Below are 16,246 nucleotides of genomic sequence, written 5' to 3'. Positions count from 1 at the left end.
AATTTACCAATCGGGATCACTGTTTCGACAAATACTTAATTTCGCGTAAATTTCTTTTTTCTTTTTGAAATCCTTACCTTTTGAAATGTTTCTAACGAAATGCCTTGCATGAAGTTCTTATCATTTAATATTTTATAAAAAATAAAACTGGCTACATTTTAGAAAGTGGCCACTGTTGAAAGTACTAAAACTGGCCTGTAGCAAGATTCCCGAACTCAGCCTTGTATCTATAGGTAATTAATTTTTTTAGGAAAATGAGGGAGTGCATAAGTGTACATGTTGGTCAAGCAGGAGTTCAAATCGGGAACTCCTGCTGGGAATTGTACTGCCTGGAACACGGTATCCAGCCTGACGGTCAAATGCTCAGTAATCAAGCCTCCACAAGCAGTGGCGATGACAGCTTCCACACTTTTTTCAGTGACACCAGGAATGGAAAGTACGTCCCCAGAGCCATTATGGTTGACTTGGAACCCTCAGTTGTCGACGAAATAAGGAACGGAAAATACAGACAACTGTTCCACCCAGAACAACTGATTACTGGAAAAGAAGATGCAGCAAACAATTACGCCAGAGGTCACTATACCATTGGAAAGGAACATGTTGATTCTGTTTTGGATCGCGTTCGAAAGCTTGCTGACCAATGTACTGGCCTTCAGGGATTTCTTATTTTCCACAGTTTTGGAGGTGGTACTGGTTCAGGATTTACATCTTTACTAATGGAGCGTTTGTCTGTTGACTACGGAAAAAAAGCAAAGTTGGAATTCGCAGTTTACCCAGCTCCACAGGTATGTAAAATTTCATTCTAAAGACTTTTTGAATAAGTCGGAAGTTATTCGTAAAAAGAAATAATCTAAATTTTTAAATAAAATAAATATGTAGATACAATTTCAATTTTCACCTTCAATTTTATTTTGCGATATTTTAACTGATGGGGCGAAAAAGCAACCTATTTAGAGTTGAAAAAATTAGTACAACGTTTCATATTTCTCTTTATAAAAATAGTGATAACTTGTATTCTATTTTTAAAGGCAAAAGTCTTGTGGATAAGTCCATTTATTCTAAATATTTAAGGGTTAGTATTTGATGTAATTTAAAAATAATGGCAAAGGTTAATGAGCTCTATAATAGGATTAGACTTTGAAATGTAGAAATGATTATTAAAATCATGGATAATACTAAACTCCAAATGAGCTTATTCCTCTTTCAGAATAACATTTTATACGAAATAAACGAGGAATGTTAAGTGTATCTTATATACAATAACTTTAATGTAAATTTTTTAAGCAAATAAATGTAAACTTGAAACTCCATAACTACTTATTCATGACAAATAGGTGTGACGCAAGGTAACTCATTGTTGTATTTTTCTTGTTGGTTTTGAGGTTTTATACAGTGGTACTTTTATTTGTGTATTCGCTTCGATATCAATTATATATTAAATACGAAAGCTGTGATCAAAACAGAAAACACAAACCAAACCGCAGAACTAAGCAAAATCGAGCAAATTACTTCATAATATGAATTGACGCTAAAGATGGCAAACTCTACAATTGCATTGGCGTTTATTCTCAGTGTCTAACTAGTGAGTATTTCCAATGCAAACATTAATTTTGGAAAGCAAATAAAAATTTTAAATTTCATTAAAAGCTGACTTATTCTGCGATAAAAATATTTTATCTAATTCTTTTAGATACTATATTGGGCTGATTTGAATGCATGATTCATGAGATTAAAAATGAGTTTGTACCTTGCTAAAATCACTAATTTTAAAAAATGATCTTATTCCACTTTAGAAAATAGCTGTTTAGTTTCATTTCTAAACTTTTGTGGCTTACCCATACCTTTCCTCCTAATATTTAATATTCTTGTAATATATTCTCTTCAGGAAAAGAAATTAAGCCAGCAGGAATTTTTAAAACTAATTATCTGAAACTTTTAGGTACGTACATGACTAGAGTCTTTAATATTTAAAATTTTTTTTAAATATATTCGTAGTATTAATAGGTCACTTTCACTAAAATTATTTTCTGAAACTACGGAAATTCCGTAGTTGGAAGGTTTGGCTTAGAAACTGTATCACAAGGCCTTCGATTTTTATTTTGTTAGGTATCAACTGCTGTCGTAGAGCCTTACAATTCTGTTCTGACGACACACACCACTCTGGAGCATTCAGACTGCGCCTTCATGGTGGATAACGAGGCCATCTACAACATCTGCCACAAGAACCTGGGTGTGGATAGGCCATCTTACACGAATCTCAACAGGCTCATTGGGCAGGTAGTGTCATCCATAACAGCTTCGCTCAGGTTCGACGGAGCCCTGAATGTTGACCTGACAGAGTTTCAAACAAATCTCGTACCTTATCCCAGGTAGATCGTATGTTTCGTATTTTATGTTTATATTAACGTTGCATCAAATCACTTAAACGAATCTGCCATTTAAGATACCCCAAAGCGGTTGGAGGCAAAAGTTTTAAGTTTCGAATTTGGAATGAATGCGTTATACACTGAAACACAGTATGAATACAAAAATAAAATGTCTTTTGACGAAATATGAGGGAAACTGGCCAAAAAAGGTCAAAGTGTGAGCTTTATCAAAATATCATACCTTGAAATTTATTTAATTATGTGTAAAATAGGAAATTTAAATCAATAAAAACTTAGTTGAGGGAATCTGCCAGGATAGCCTGGTTGGTATAATGAACTCATGTTAGAGTTCGAATCCCCCGGCCGAAGAATTTCCGTGTATTAAATGGTGACTTTAGTGGCTGTTAAATCTGTCTGAGTCAAAGTTCCCACGACAGATCAATAAGTCTGGAGTGCTGAATTGGAGTTCGTTCTCTAGTTCAAGACAAAATTATGATCCGTGTATAAATAGAGCACGATTGAGGGGGGGGGAGCTCTGTAAACGGGCTGTGACGTAAGTTTGGATGAATTCTTATTCTTAGAAACGCACTAAAAACGCACTCTTGCTTGAAAATTCGTTTGATTTCAAACAGGCTTACTAATATTGGAAAAAGGCCTCAGTTACAACATACAGGGAATAGACTGCGCATTAAACATATTAGAATTTTTACAGCTAACGTCGAAACCTTTTTAGCAAAAAGAAATTGCACTTGTTTTTTTCATAATATTCTATTTTTAAAAACTCCAGAGTTCATAAGTTATTCATGACTTATGTTATCTTTAGCCAGCTTTTCCGTGCTAAATTCTGAAAATGGCGCAAAACATCAGTATGAAGAGAAGCCCGTTTTGTAAAAAGAGTTCGCAATAAATTTTTAAATATTTAAATAAGTACTCCAGCGTTACATTGTTAGGACTCCTTACAAATTTAAATATTTAATAAAGATTTTTATCTAGAGAAAAATCTCTATTGTCTATTTAAAAAAAAAGTTGTGAAATATTTAAGCAGTTTCCCAGCTCTAAGGCCTAGATAATTCTTTGCGACAAGATTGAGCACTGCCCAGAGGGGTAAGGCACTTAAACTGTTCCTTCGTTGGCTAGAGCACGATGCCACAGTGAATTTAGTTTCGTTTCAACTATTCTAGACCAAACTCATTGTAATTTCAACACTTTAGTAGCCTAAAATAACATACTTTTATTTTGCTTATATTGCTTAAAATAGTAAACCTTTAGATACTTTTACCTCAAAAGTAACTTAACAATTTCGTGGGTTTGCTATTAAAGTTGAGGTTTCCTGAACTATAGCGATTCTGTTTCTAAGTGACATTTTTATTAAATTTGTGTGAAAGCAGACCCATATTATAAACCCATATTGAAAAGACTTAACATGTTTTCACTACACATTTTGAAAATTAACATTACTAGATATCTGAAAAAACAGTGGCATTATGTCTTGTAGTAATTTAGTTTACTTTGCTAAAAGGAAATCAATCAAGACTTCTTTTAAGGTCCAGTTTTTTCTTAATCAGTATATCTAGACTGTTAACAGAACAGTTTGATCAGCTGTCTTCAAATTCGTAATATCACATGAAACAAGATTTAAATGCTGACAGAAAATGCAATATTTGCTTGGAAGTATGCTGCTTAGACACTCATAAATGACAATATTTTTAAAATTAAGTTTAATTAATTACTACAGGAGAACGTAAACTTTAATTTTTAGCATTTCTTACTAATTGTAAAATTTAATGCGTAACATTTTGATCAGGATTCTGTTTAACGATTAAAAAATCTTTATTCAAACTTTCCGAGAGCTTACTTTAATAAATTTTTTTTTAAGTCACTAAATTCTTATTAATTCTGTTCAATATATGACACACTGGGTTTAAAGAGTAGGGGAGAGTGGGGTCAATTGTAACAGGGTACGATTGTAACAAAGCAAAAATTTCGAGTGTCTGGTTTTAGATTTGGTTCCTAGGTGGCGCACAAGGTGTATTTAATAAATCTACATGTACACCCCTGCTGGCAACCATTTTTATGTACTTTTGAAAGAGTTACATCACAAAAGATATTTTCACGTAACGCAAGTACTTTTTTTGGCATTAGAATATTATATTGTAACAAAGTAATTTTGTTTAAACAAATAAAAATTATTAACCGAATATGTAAGTGGACACCTAAATTAACATTTCAATTTAAAAAAAAATTACTTTTGTTAATTAACTAGCATTGTTTTTAACAAATGAAGCTGAAATGGCGTCTTGGGGACAATTGTAACAATAAGTAAAAGGGACGATTGTAACAGCTGAAAATAAATTATCTTATGTTTACAAACCATTACTTAACTCTTTAAGATCCACCAATAGTTTCCTATATCATTTATATTATGTTGCATGTGCATTATTTTATTTGTCACCTTTCACAGCATAAATTAAAATTTTTAACCCCTTAAAGTTAAAAGTTTAACCCTTTAGGTCTCTGCTCATTATTATTTTTACTCCGAAAATATCACTACTATTTTGATCAATAAAATAATATATCACAACTATGATATGTATAACTATGTTTTAGTTGAATTTATGAACTGTTACAATTGACCCCGTAAGTGGGGACAATTGTAACAAGTGCACGACTGTCAAAAATTGTTAATAACTAATATAATAACATTTAAAATAAGGTTATTTATTTTTTCTAGTAGAGGATAGTCTACTTTACTCGTCTGTCAATTAATACTAATAATATATTGAGTTTTTTGTTAGTTAAAAATAGTTAAGTAAAAAATGTTACAATTGACCCCACTCTCCCCTACTATATATCCTTGACGTTTGAAACATTATAGCTAAACGAGTCTTCTGCATGACCTAACCATTCAATTCATTCAAAGCCCTTTATTTGATTAGTAAAGTTTTGAATTTAAAAGATTGGGACATTATCATGATTTTTTCAAAGGTATGAATTTTACAAAAGTGTTCAGTTTTATTTAAAGATGAGCTAATTGAACATTTCCAGTAATTCCACACAGTAGCAGATTGCATATAATCTTCATAAGGAACGCCCTACTCTTGTCTCCTGGAGCAGTGGCTGTGACTATGGTTAAGAGGTTTAACTATTTAAAGTTTGGCCAGTCCTTAAATGTATTGGCTCATATCAGCGAGAGAAAAGCAATGACTGGAGAGAAAAGTTATCCTCTTTGAAATGAACTCTCTTGTTTCCATAGCAGCAGCCGGTCTTAGACTTTGTCTAAAAAAAGAACTCTCCTTTCCACAAGGTATAGAAACAGTGACTAAATCTCTGAGCAAAATCATGCCAACTACTATCTTAATGAAGAGAAACTATCTGGACTTAAAAATGGACAAATAAAATTTAATCGAAGTCTTAAAATTAGCCAGAGTTTTCCGCTGGAGGAAAATTTTTAAAATGACTGAACAAGTCTCAATTTTTAAATTTTAAGAATTCAAAGTAAAACTGTAAGAATTGTTAGTATTGCGTAATTTTCGTAGTGTAGAGGGCGCAGGCATCAAATCTTTGTCTTTATTAACTGTTACAAACTCAGTGGAGTTGCGAAAAATTAAGTATGCAATTCACTAAATATCAGTTACATATTTCAGCCTTCAAACACAAACTTTAATCAAAACTTCAATATCTAATATAAAGAGCAAAATGTCTTGATTCAGCTGTGATTGGTTGTTAAATCTTATTTTCCGATTCCAGGATCCATTTTCCATTGGTAACCTATGCTCCCATTATTTCTGCGGAAAAAGCGTACCACGAACAGTTTACAGTAGGGGATATTACAAATTCCTGCTTTGAGCCTGAAAATCAGATGGTGAAGTGTGATCCACGGCATGGAAAATACATGGCTTGCTGTCTTCTGTATCGGGGAGACGTCGTACCAAAAGATGTCAATGCTGCTATTTCAGCCATCAAAACAAAGCGTTCTATCCAGTTTGTAGATTGGTGCCCCACCGGTTTTAAGGTATTCAGTCTAATTAGATGTATTATTTCTTACATCTTTCCGTTTATTTTGCCTAAACCTTAAAATTTTGACTACAAGGAACTTCTCAAAAGTTGGGAATAATGTAAACAGCAGCTAATTCTGAATTCCTCTATTTTTTTTTATAAGCGCTAAATATCAACTAATAAAATATTCTTTTATATTTGAATTTAATGATAAAATTTTTCAACGATTCAAAACTGGCATGAGCTGTACGCTCAAATATTTTCAGATAAATAGAAGTGCCACAACACTTGCATACTTCATTTTTAAAACTTTATTTTATTCTTTTACTAGTTGGGATATCTTGGCTTGTAGGGTGTTAGGCTCTTGTCCAAGAAGTCGTGGGTTCGATCTCTGCCGGACGTAGACTCCCTGTGTAGTAATGTTGACTGGTGCACGTTAAATCCAATGGGTCACAATGTTCCATAACAAATCATTCCCCTGGAGTTACTGAATTAAAGCTTAATCGTTCTCCGGTTCATTTTAAAATTACGATCTGTGAGTGAATAATGTATGAATGGGATCATCCTATAAACGGGCTGTGAGGCGTGTGTGCTAAAGTCCTATTATTGGTCATAGAGAGAACAACTGAAATATAAGAGTACAATATGCCTTTAATTCGCTTTGTTTCGACGAACAGGCTTGATGATTTCCGCAAGTGGTATTGGAAACAACATTCTTTTGCTAAAATATAATGTTAGCGTTTAGTACTGCCGTGCAACGTACTCCTCCTCCTGCAGCACTGAAGCTAGTTTCAAAAGTTACTGTCGTGTTTTGAATGTCTTAAACTCGAATACATTATAACTTCAATTAAAAATACTATATTACTTAAAAGAAATGATTGGTTTTTAAATAAATGATAATATGAGCAACATTTTTACTTCCATAAAAAAAATTGTTAAAATCAAGTTTTACATTTAGTGTACTTTAAGAAATAAAAATACTCACGTGGGTTAACTTTCGCAACATTCCACTATTAAAATTTAAGGCTTGGCCGAACCAGTAGAAATAAAACGTTGCAGTTTATCTTAATGTAAGAATTTCTTTCCTTCAGAAAGCTAATACACCAGTCTTTTGCCTCTTTTTGATTTTTCGTAAGTAGTCGCTAGCTTATACGTTGATTATTCAAGAGGTCGGTAATTTTTCTGCGACTAAGAGCCATTTTCTTGTCTATGTAAGTTTAAAGAACTAAAAGTACGTAAGTCATTTTATTAGAAAAAATTTAACTGATGTGCTTTGAAACGTGAATTTAAGACACAAATATTTTATTTTGCTCAATAATAGTTTATAATACAATAAATCAAAGGGAGCTGAAATTTGGATAACCGGTTAAAATAAACCTTTATTGTGCAGCCCTAATTGCAGAAGTTATGTAGCTTTGCTTATAACTTAAGTGTAAGAATGATAGAAACTCAAATATGTAATAGTGAGATTTTCGGGGTTGAATAAACGATTAAAGTAATTATAACTTTGAATATTCAGAAGTTTTTACTTCCTACAACTTACCAGGATTTAGTCGTAAGGTATATTAATTTTTAAATTATAGTCTTAGGAGAAAATTGTTTACAGTAGTAAGTAGATCCTATACACAAAGGTGCCAACTTGCACCGGATAACTGATAAATATTTTCAAGTGGTAGGCTTTTAATGAATGATTCTTGGTTTAAGAAATTCGATTTATAGGGTTTTTACACACGACTAATTCTAAGACTTATGAAGTACACAAGGAAGCAAGATGTCTTAACTTCAAAAAGTTAAGTTTGCAAAATTGAACAAAATTCTGCAAATGTTTTTTATTTTTACTTCTACGTGTTTTTACGATACTTTGAAGAATCCACAGCAGTTGTCAGCTGAGATGCTGAATGACTTCATTTTATCGAAATTATTTGGATTATAGCTTAAAATTTCAAAATCTCTAGCTACATCTAATAATTAAAAATATTAAGATTTATTCCTGTTCGTGTGTACTTTCTAAAAGATTTTCTGTATAAAAATTTAAATACCGTGGTTGGGCTGAGTTTTTAGATTGGAATATAAGAAATTAGATTCAAGTAACCTTTCTAAAGTTTCAATATGTTATTTTATCATAGAATATAACATTTAATGATCAAAATGTGAAATACGCTATAATAATATCGGACAGTTAAACTACTCAACCACTAATATGGCTCTAATGAGCCGTATTCAGTTCAAGAGCAATCACTAGCAGACTCCTGTTAAAGAACTATAACGTTCCAAGCATTAAAAAGCAGTTGGTTTAAGTTGGAGCTTCGACAGCCTACATAATCTTTGAGGTTAACTAAACTGACCTGGATGACTCACTTTTTTAAAATTTCAGGTCGGCATAAACTATCAAGCTCCAACAACTGTTCCAGACGGTGATCTCGCCAAAGTGCAGAGAGCGGTGTGCATGATCTCTAACACGACAGCCATCGCTGAAGCATGGGCTCGTCTTAATCACAAGTTCGATCTGATGTACGCCAAGAGAGCTTTTGTTCACTGGTATGTTGGCGAAGGTATGGAGGAAGGAGAATTTTCAGAGGCCAGAGAAGATCTCGCAGCTTTGGAGAAAGACTACGAAGAAGTTGGACTCGATAGCGTTACCGAACCAATATCAGATACTGAAGATGAGTTTTGATAATCTGTGTTTGTTTCAAGTTTTATTGATACTTTATTGGAGTTTTGAGTTCTGTTCTTGAATAAAAAAAAATAAAAAAACTTACAATTTGTGGAAATGTATTCTTGCTTTTAGTATTTTTATTTTTTCTTTGTCAAAAAGGTGTTTTTGCAAGTTTTCCGGCTGATCGAAACGTAACATCTTACTGTAAAAATTTGGATTTGGGAACTGGTCAGTATTATGTTAGAAAAACTAGTTATGTAATCACACATTTAAAGTTTTTGAGCCGAAGAAGAAATTAGTTGATCATAAAATCATTTAATACTCTAAGCGATGGAATTGGAGCATTTATTCAAACATTGAAAAAATTAGACCACTTGCATTTTTGATATTTTGCGCAACAATAGTGTCCGTAGTAAACGGCTCATAGTGGTCAAGTTACTTTCAAGTTTGAGTGCAAATTTAAAATCAAAACATCCATTTACCAAGTTTTAATTTGCTCTCGAGTTGGTAACAATTTTTCAATCAAAATTTTGATGAATTTCTAACTTACTAGAGCACTTGAATCTGTTGACTTTCGTGCTTAATGTTGGTTTTTAATAGTTTAGATATCGCATGCAAAAACCATTTCGAAATTCGAGCCAAAGGAACATCCATTCAAATTTTCCTTATGCATAAAGCACTTACACTGTGTGGTTAAAGGTTGATAGTACAAAAAAGTGTGCTAACCTTTACAAGCAGGATTTAACGACACTAAATGTGTTTTAAATGTTGCACTCAAAATTTCAATTCGCTCCCTTCTGGACTATTTACCCATTGATATATACATGTAGGAAAATTATCTCATTCCAGATCTTCCTTTTATAAGCTCGTGCTTAACTTTGCATTAAAATTATAAAAAATAAACAATGTAAAAAAATAGTTAAGTGTGAAATTCACTCTGAATTCGTATTGAATGATCTTTGAAAAACATAAGAGTGATATAGATTGTTTTCTATGAGACTTGGAAAGTACAAAGATTTGCAGAAAATTTTACAAGAAATAGGATTCAATAAAAAAAAAAACATTTTCAATTACGTTCAAACATTTGGTTCATGAATTATTAACTTTAAACTTGTAATAAAATTTAAAATACAGGGTGCGCTGTAGGCCAGAGAAATGCAACAACAGAAGTAAAATTTGACGTGCTGAAAGGTCCATTTTTGTTTATAAACATAACTCAATTATCTTCAAAATTTCATTTTCTTTTAAAGTTATTACAATTTAAAACTTCTATTTATTTTTGCGTTTTTTTCTTTAAATCAAGACTATTTATCAATTAAAGAAAATGTTTCTCTCTCGAGATTTTCTTTGTATAAGCTCGTGCTAGGCTTGCAGTTGAAATGAAAAAAATAAATAAATAAACATAAGAGAGTGGAAGTTTAGATGTTGCCAGGTATGAATCTTAACATTTGTATAGAAAAGTTTAAAAATAAGAGATATATAAGTTGTAGAAGAAGATAAGAAAATTAAGAGATATATAAGTTGTTCGAATTTGAACTGTTATATGATGTAAAGTTATCATTACATATTGACAAGTAAAATTACTTATCATTTATCTCTTCTTAGAGTAGCATATTTTGTATTCGTAAGTTTAAATAATATTTTTTTTCAAGTACAGTTGATTATTTTTCAAATCTAGATATCCGTTTGTTTCGCTATGATTTAGATAGTAACATATCGTGTTTAAATAAAATGATAGTAATTACTCGTTTCATGAACAAAATTATTTTTAAAAATTTTTATGAGAAGCAACCACGGAGTTGATAAGTGTCGTGAAGAGGTGGAGGAGGAGTCTCCTAGTAATATTGAAAAATAAAATTAAAAAAAAAATGTTTTTTTTTTTAAAAATATAGTGTTATTAAAAATTGAAAAGTTGGTGATTGAGGTACATTTAAAACTCAACATATTTGTCCTTTTACTCTTCCTTCTTTTATAGGATTATTAATCAATGACACTGATTATTTTTAAAGATAAACCTTAAGCGATAAATAAATTGAGTAATACAACTCTGTTTTTAAAATAGCCAACATAACTTTTTTTTGGCTAAGAACAAGCTTAAAAAGATATTTTTTTTCTAAATTCAATTTTTTGAATCAGAGTCAACTTTTTAATAAAAAATGGATTTTTTTAAAAAGTTTAATTTATCAGAAACACTTTGAATAGTTTGCTGTAAGTTTTACAATTATTTCATAAAACTTTACAAAAAAATTTATTTCTTTTGTTTCAACATCTTTGGTTAAGATCAAATTAAAAAAAAAATACTTCTCAAAGTGAATTTGTTTTTGCTTAATTAAATTCCATAGTTATGTGCAAAATGTCTGTTGTCATTTAAAAATTAATCTCTCTATAAAATCTAATCTGTTAAAAGAATGATACTTAAATTTAAATTCTTTCTTATTGAAATATTGGATGTAGAATTTTGATAAATTATACTTTATCCGAAACTCTTCAAACAGTTTACTGTAAATTTTACCATTATTTCATAATACTTGACTAAAATTTTTATTCCATTGTTTCACAATCATTGGTTAGGATCAAATTTAAAGAAAAAAAAACAATACGAATCAAAATGATCTTTATTTGTTTAAGTAAATTCCATAGTTATGTGCAAAAGTCTGATGTCATTTAAAAATTAATCTCTTTATTAATTCTAATCTTTTAAATGAATTATATTTTAATTTACTTTTGTTGTTATTGAAACTTTGGGTGAATTTTTAATTCAGAATCATTCTTCCAACGCAAAACAGTTTGAGATTTCTAACCTCTCCATAGGAGCATTGACAACCATCTTGTACTAGTTTACCGCAAGAACTGAGAAAACTGGTGAAGTAATTATCTTAACAAGTACTTACTGAAGTATTAAGTTGTCGCTGAACACAACTCAAAGTCGTTAAGAAGATTTGGAAAACCATGTCGCATCTGCAGATCATTTAAAGAAAAGTATTCCGCGTAAGTGTTAGTCGTTACTAACTAATTCTAAGAATGTTTCGGTAATTGTTGAAGTTTAGGAATATAACTTAAAATTTCAAGAACAGAATAGAATAGAGAGCATTGTTTCCAGCAACTTCATTGCTAAAGTTTGTTCACTTGTGGTTTCGAAATACATTATGTTTTATTCTCTAAATATCACAAATATTGTGGATATTATTTGCTTTATTTAAGATAAAGTATGATAATAAAAATATTTTATTTGTTAAAAATTATATGGTAGATATAATTTTTAATAAAATACTTAATAAATATAATTTCATATGATAAATTTAATTTTATATGATAAATCTGATTTGTAACTTTTTTAAGCTTTAAAAATTTAAAATATTTAACTTTTGACTGTAAAATTTTTAACTTTTTTTAAACGATCATATTTCCCTGCTTTACTGAACTATGTTTACAGTAATTGCTTGCAATACCTAAAATAATATTTATATTTAGACTCTTCATAAATTTTTATCAATTTTCCTACTCTTTCAGAACTGTGGTGTAATATTTCTCGATTTCTGAGTTGAACAAACCGAAAAGATACGTAAAGAAGCACTTTAAGTAATGACGAAATCGAGCTTTTATTTATACTTTAAAATGTGTAGTTAAATTCCCCATCTATTGGTATTTTTGAAAAATGTGATATTAAATTATTGATATAAGTAATAGAAAGTGCTCACAGCAAGCTCAGACTCATTCATTCAATACGTGAATTATTTTTGCTTACATAAGCGCCAATATTGGCTTATTTTGGGTATTATCAATATATTGCTTACGTTTGTGAACAAAATGACGCGCATTTGCTTTTGTCTTGCGCGCTGCTTTATATCGATAGAAAAAGTTCACCGTTGTGAAATATATGCTTGTGTAATGAGGATAATTATATTTTAAATTTTAATACCTGTCAATTGTAGTAAGCTATTTTACAATATTTAATTTTTATCCGATTTTTTTTGCTATGCGTATACTGGTGGAAATTTGGTGTAATATCTCTCCAAATATGATGTTGACCAAGCCAAAAAATTTTTCGGCGAAACAGTTTATTTCAGGTTAACACTAAATAGAGCTTTCATATGCATTTTAAAGTGTGGAATTTAAATCTAAACACTTAGAGTGGAATAAGCTTATACCGAGCGTTTGGCTTTTTTCACCAAGCAAGTATTAGTTTTACTTTCGGAAACCCCGATGTTGGCGAGCTTTGAATACCGTCTGTTGATAGTTTATGTAAGCTGGCTTGAGTTAATGGAAGTCTATGACTCTGATATACATGAACCAAAACAAAGGGCTAAAATATGTATGTTTGTTCTTTTTGCATAATAAAGATAATTGTATTTTAATTTTTAAATCTCTGAGAAATATACTAAGGAATTTTGTTAAGTATAGTTTCTTTTTGCTCCTATTCTTTTAAGCCTAGTTCGAATTTGTTCTAATATTCTATCTGTGCTACGTGTATGTTTGATTTGTAAAGTCGTTTTATTTTATGAATTAGTGTATAAAAGCAATCTAAATTATCTTATCTTACAGATATTGCAAATTTTAGTGCTACTGAAGGAAAAAAATAGTGGGGGCAACTTTACACCAAGTAAGGAAAAAGAACATTCTTTGAGTAGTGGGACACTTAGAGGAGCGCCACTTTGGTATGAAGTAATTGTTACCATTGTTGGTGTTAAGATACACGAAAATTTTTTAAAATGTATGTTTGATATACAAACTAGTTTTATTTTAAGAATCAGTATGAGTATGCAGTCAAAACTTATTCTTCTTACATTAAACTCTTTCGTAAAAATAAATAGACTGATATGCATGCGTATTTTATTTCTTTGAGGCTACAAACGTTAGTGTTACTGTATAAAAAAATGAAGACAACTGCTTTCTTTCAAAAGTAGTATCACGAGACATTCCTGGACTCCAAGTGCAGCATCAGGAATTGCCATCGATGTTTCATTACACAAAAAATTATCTTGGTTTTTCCCGACACAGAATTTGATGCAAAATAGCTGCCACCATTTTTGGTGTTGAGATAAACTAAAATTAATTTCAGTGTACTGTGAAATATTAGTTTTACTTTTGGTTTATGTAAACTAAATTACAGTACTGGCAAAGTTAACATAGTAATATGTTTTCCCTTTCCTGAATTTCAAATTTGGACTAACATTTGCTAGACTCCATGTATGCGCAGTATGCAAAAGAAGAAACAAAATTTTTTTTATCTAATGATTGGATTTTTACAAGCTTGTTTTCAATCTTAATAATTATATATATATCTTTATATATCTTTATATATATATTTCGTCTGTTCGCGTATTTGTCACTGAACTCCTCCTAAACGGATGGACCGATTTAAATGAAATTTTCTGTGTACCTTCAGAAGGATTCGAGAATGGTTTGTATCTCATTTTTTTCATTTTTTGGACAGATTTAGCGTATATTTTAAATATATCTTTATTTAATCGTATTCGGATCCAAACTAGACATAGAAACATAATAAATCAAAAATAATATTCACGCACGTTGCAACAAGTCATATTAAACTCTAATACTTATGCATGCCCTTAAAAGAAGAGCATCAAATATATTTGCAAGTATGNTGAGAAAACTTTTTTTTATACTAATATATCTGATTTCATTTAAATTGACTTCATTTAAATTCATTTAAATTTTTTATGTTTAATGAGATTCAACACTTAAAATGAATAATTTATGAAACAAAAAATAATTATTTAATACCGCGTGGATTAAAGAAAAAAAAGTTTTAACAAAAAAGCATTCAAAAAATATGTTTATAGGATAGAAAAATAAAAAAATGTGTTTTTGTGCTTGAATGTAATTTTTAAATAAAATTTAGTTACGTAACATTAATTTTTGCATAAAAAGTTTACAAAATAAGCTTTGTGATATCAGACAACAATATCAGATCTTTATAACTTTAAAATTCTTTTGAAATGATGGTTGAAGCTAACTATATCAACTTACACATGCTATGCAAAGTATATAAGTAAATTTTTATTCAAGCTTATAATGTTTTTCGTGTTGAATTTTGAATGTTGTTTATTCCCATTATACAGGAACTTACAACTACACTGAAAAAGTTTCCAAATCAAATTATGATAATAAGTACCAGCACTCATTGTATCAGTGCTTGACCCAGAGTGCAGACGCTTTTTACCGGAACATGTTACGGAACCAATCTGATATACCGTAATTTTTACAGTAGTTATTACCGTAAAATCACTGAATCACTCTGATTAAGTAAATATTAGTTTAAAAACATATTGATAATCTTAATTAGAATACAATATGATTTTGTTAATACTTTACTCAAGAAATTAAAAAAATTTTAAATACAAAATTCGTTAAGTTTTGCGTAAATCATTTATTATTTGCCAACGCAGTCAATGAAAATCTACTCAGACAGAATATCCATCCGTCAAAAGAAAAAAGAAAATAAAGCAAAACGATTACACGGAAGAACAAATTTTTTGTTGCATTTATACAAATACTTGATCTTGCCTAATTCGGGTGAGGAGATTTCAAATATAAAATTAGTTTTGCTCCTATAAAGCTGCAGCTTTTTTTTTAAAATAACAGTTGTGGTTATTTTTTGTCGAAATATCCAATATTAAAAAAGTTTATATAACAAAGGCAAACTTCTAGCAGAGCTAAGGAATAACATCAAAATTAAAATTGCCTAGAAACTCATGAACCCAATTGCTTAGTAACCCATAAGGAAGCGTACCTAGAGGTGTACGATGACATTTCCGGGTATGTTCCTAAGCAATTTTACTTCCGATGATGCGCACTAGCTCCGCTAGAAATTTGCCGCATCGTTTACATGACTCCTGTTATAGGTAACGTTTTTAAACTTGGAAATTTCCACAAAAAATAGATTAAAAATAATATTTAAAAAAAAAATCTGCAACTTGGAGAGAGGAACTCATTGCAGATTTGAAATCAGAGACGTTAAATATTTCTTAAAAAATCCCACGCAACGAAAAATATTTCGGAGTGTTATCAAAAAACTAAGGATGTCATAAAGCAGTAGTTTTTGTTCTGATCTCGCCAAACATTCGCTCCTCTCTCAGATCCCTCTAAAAAATCCCCATTCGACGTCTCGTTCCCTCATTTCTCAAGCTTGAATTCTTTTCTATCATCAATTTCTAAACCAACAGAAACCAAGTCTCTCACTCAGTTGGCATATGATTGTAAATCC

At 30.6% G+C, this 16,246-nt stretch overlaps 1 protein-coding gene across 1 annotated transcript in view; it reads left to right on the top strand.

Moving 5' to 3' along the window:
- Positions 1-9,077, top strand: part of LOC107453118 (tubulin alpha chain) — a 20,189-nt gene extending 11,112 nt beyond the window's left edge. Inside the window, exons 2-5 of the mRNA XM_071178849.1 lie at positions 251-785; positions 2,107-2,369; positions 6,114-6,378; positions 8,737-9,077. Coding sequence (XP_071034950.1) covers positions 255-785; positions 2,107-2,369; positions 6,114-6,378; positions 8,737-9,036 — 1,359 coding nt within the window. The 5' untranslated portion in view covers positions 251-254 and the 3' untranslated portion in view covers positions 9,037-9,077. The remainder of the gene's footprint in view (positions 1-250; positions 786-2,106; positions 2,370-6,113; positions 6,379-8,736) is intronic.
- Positions 9,078-16,246: the final 7,169 nt, after the last annotated feature.

This window comes from Parasteatoda tepidariorum, chromosome 3, assembly GCF_043381705.1.
Source record: "Parasteatoda tepidariorum isolate YZ-2023 chromosome 3, CAS_Ptep_4.0, whole genome shotgun sequence".
In the NCBI taxonomy this organism is placed as follows: Eukaryota; Metazoa; Arthropoda; class Arachnida; order Araneae; family Theridiidae; genus Parasteatoda; species Parasteatoda tepidariorum.
This window is presented reverse-complemented; position numbering and strand designations above follow the sequence as displayed.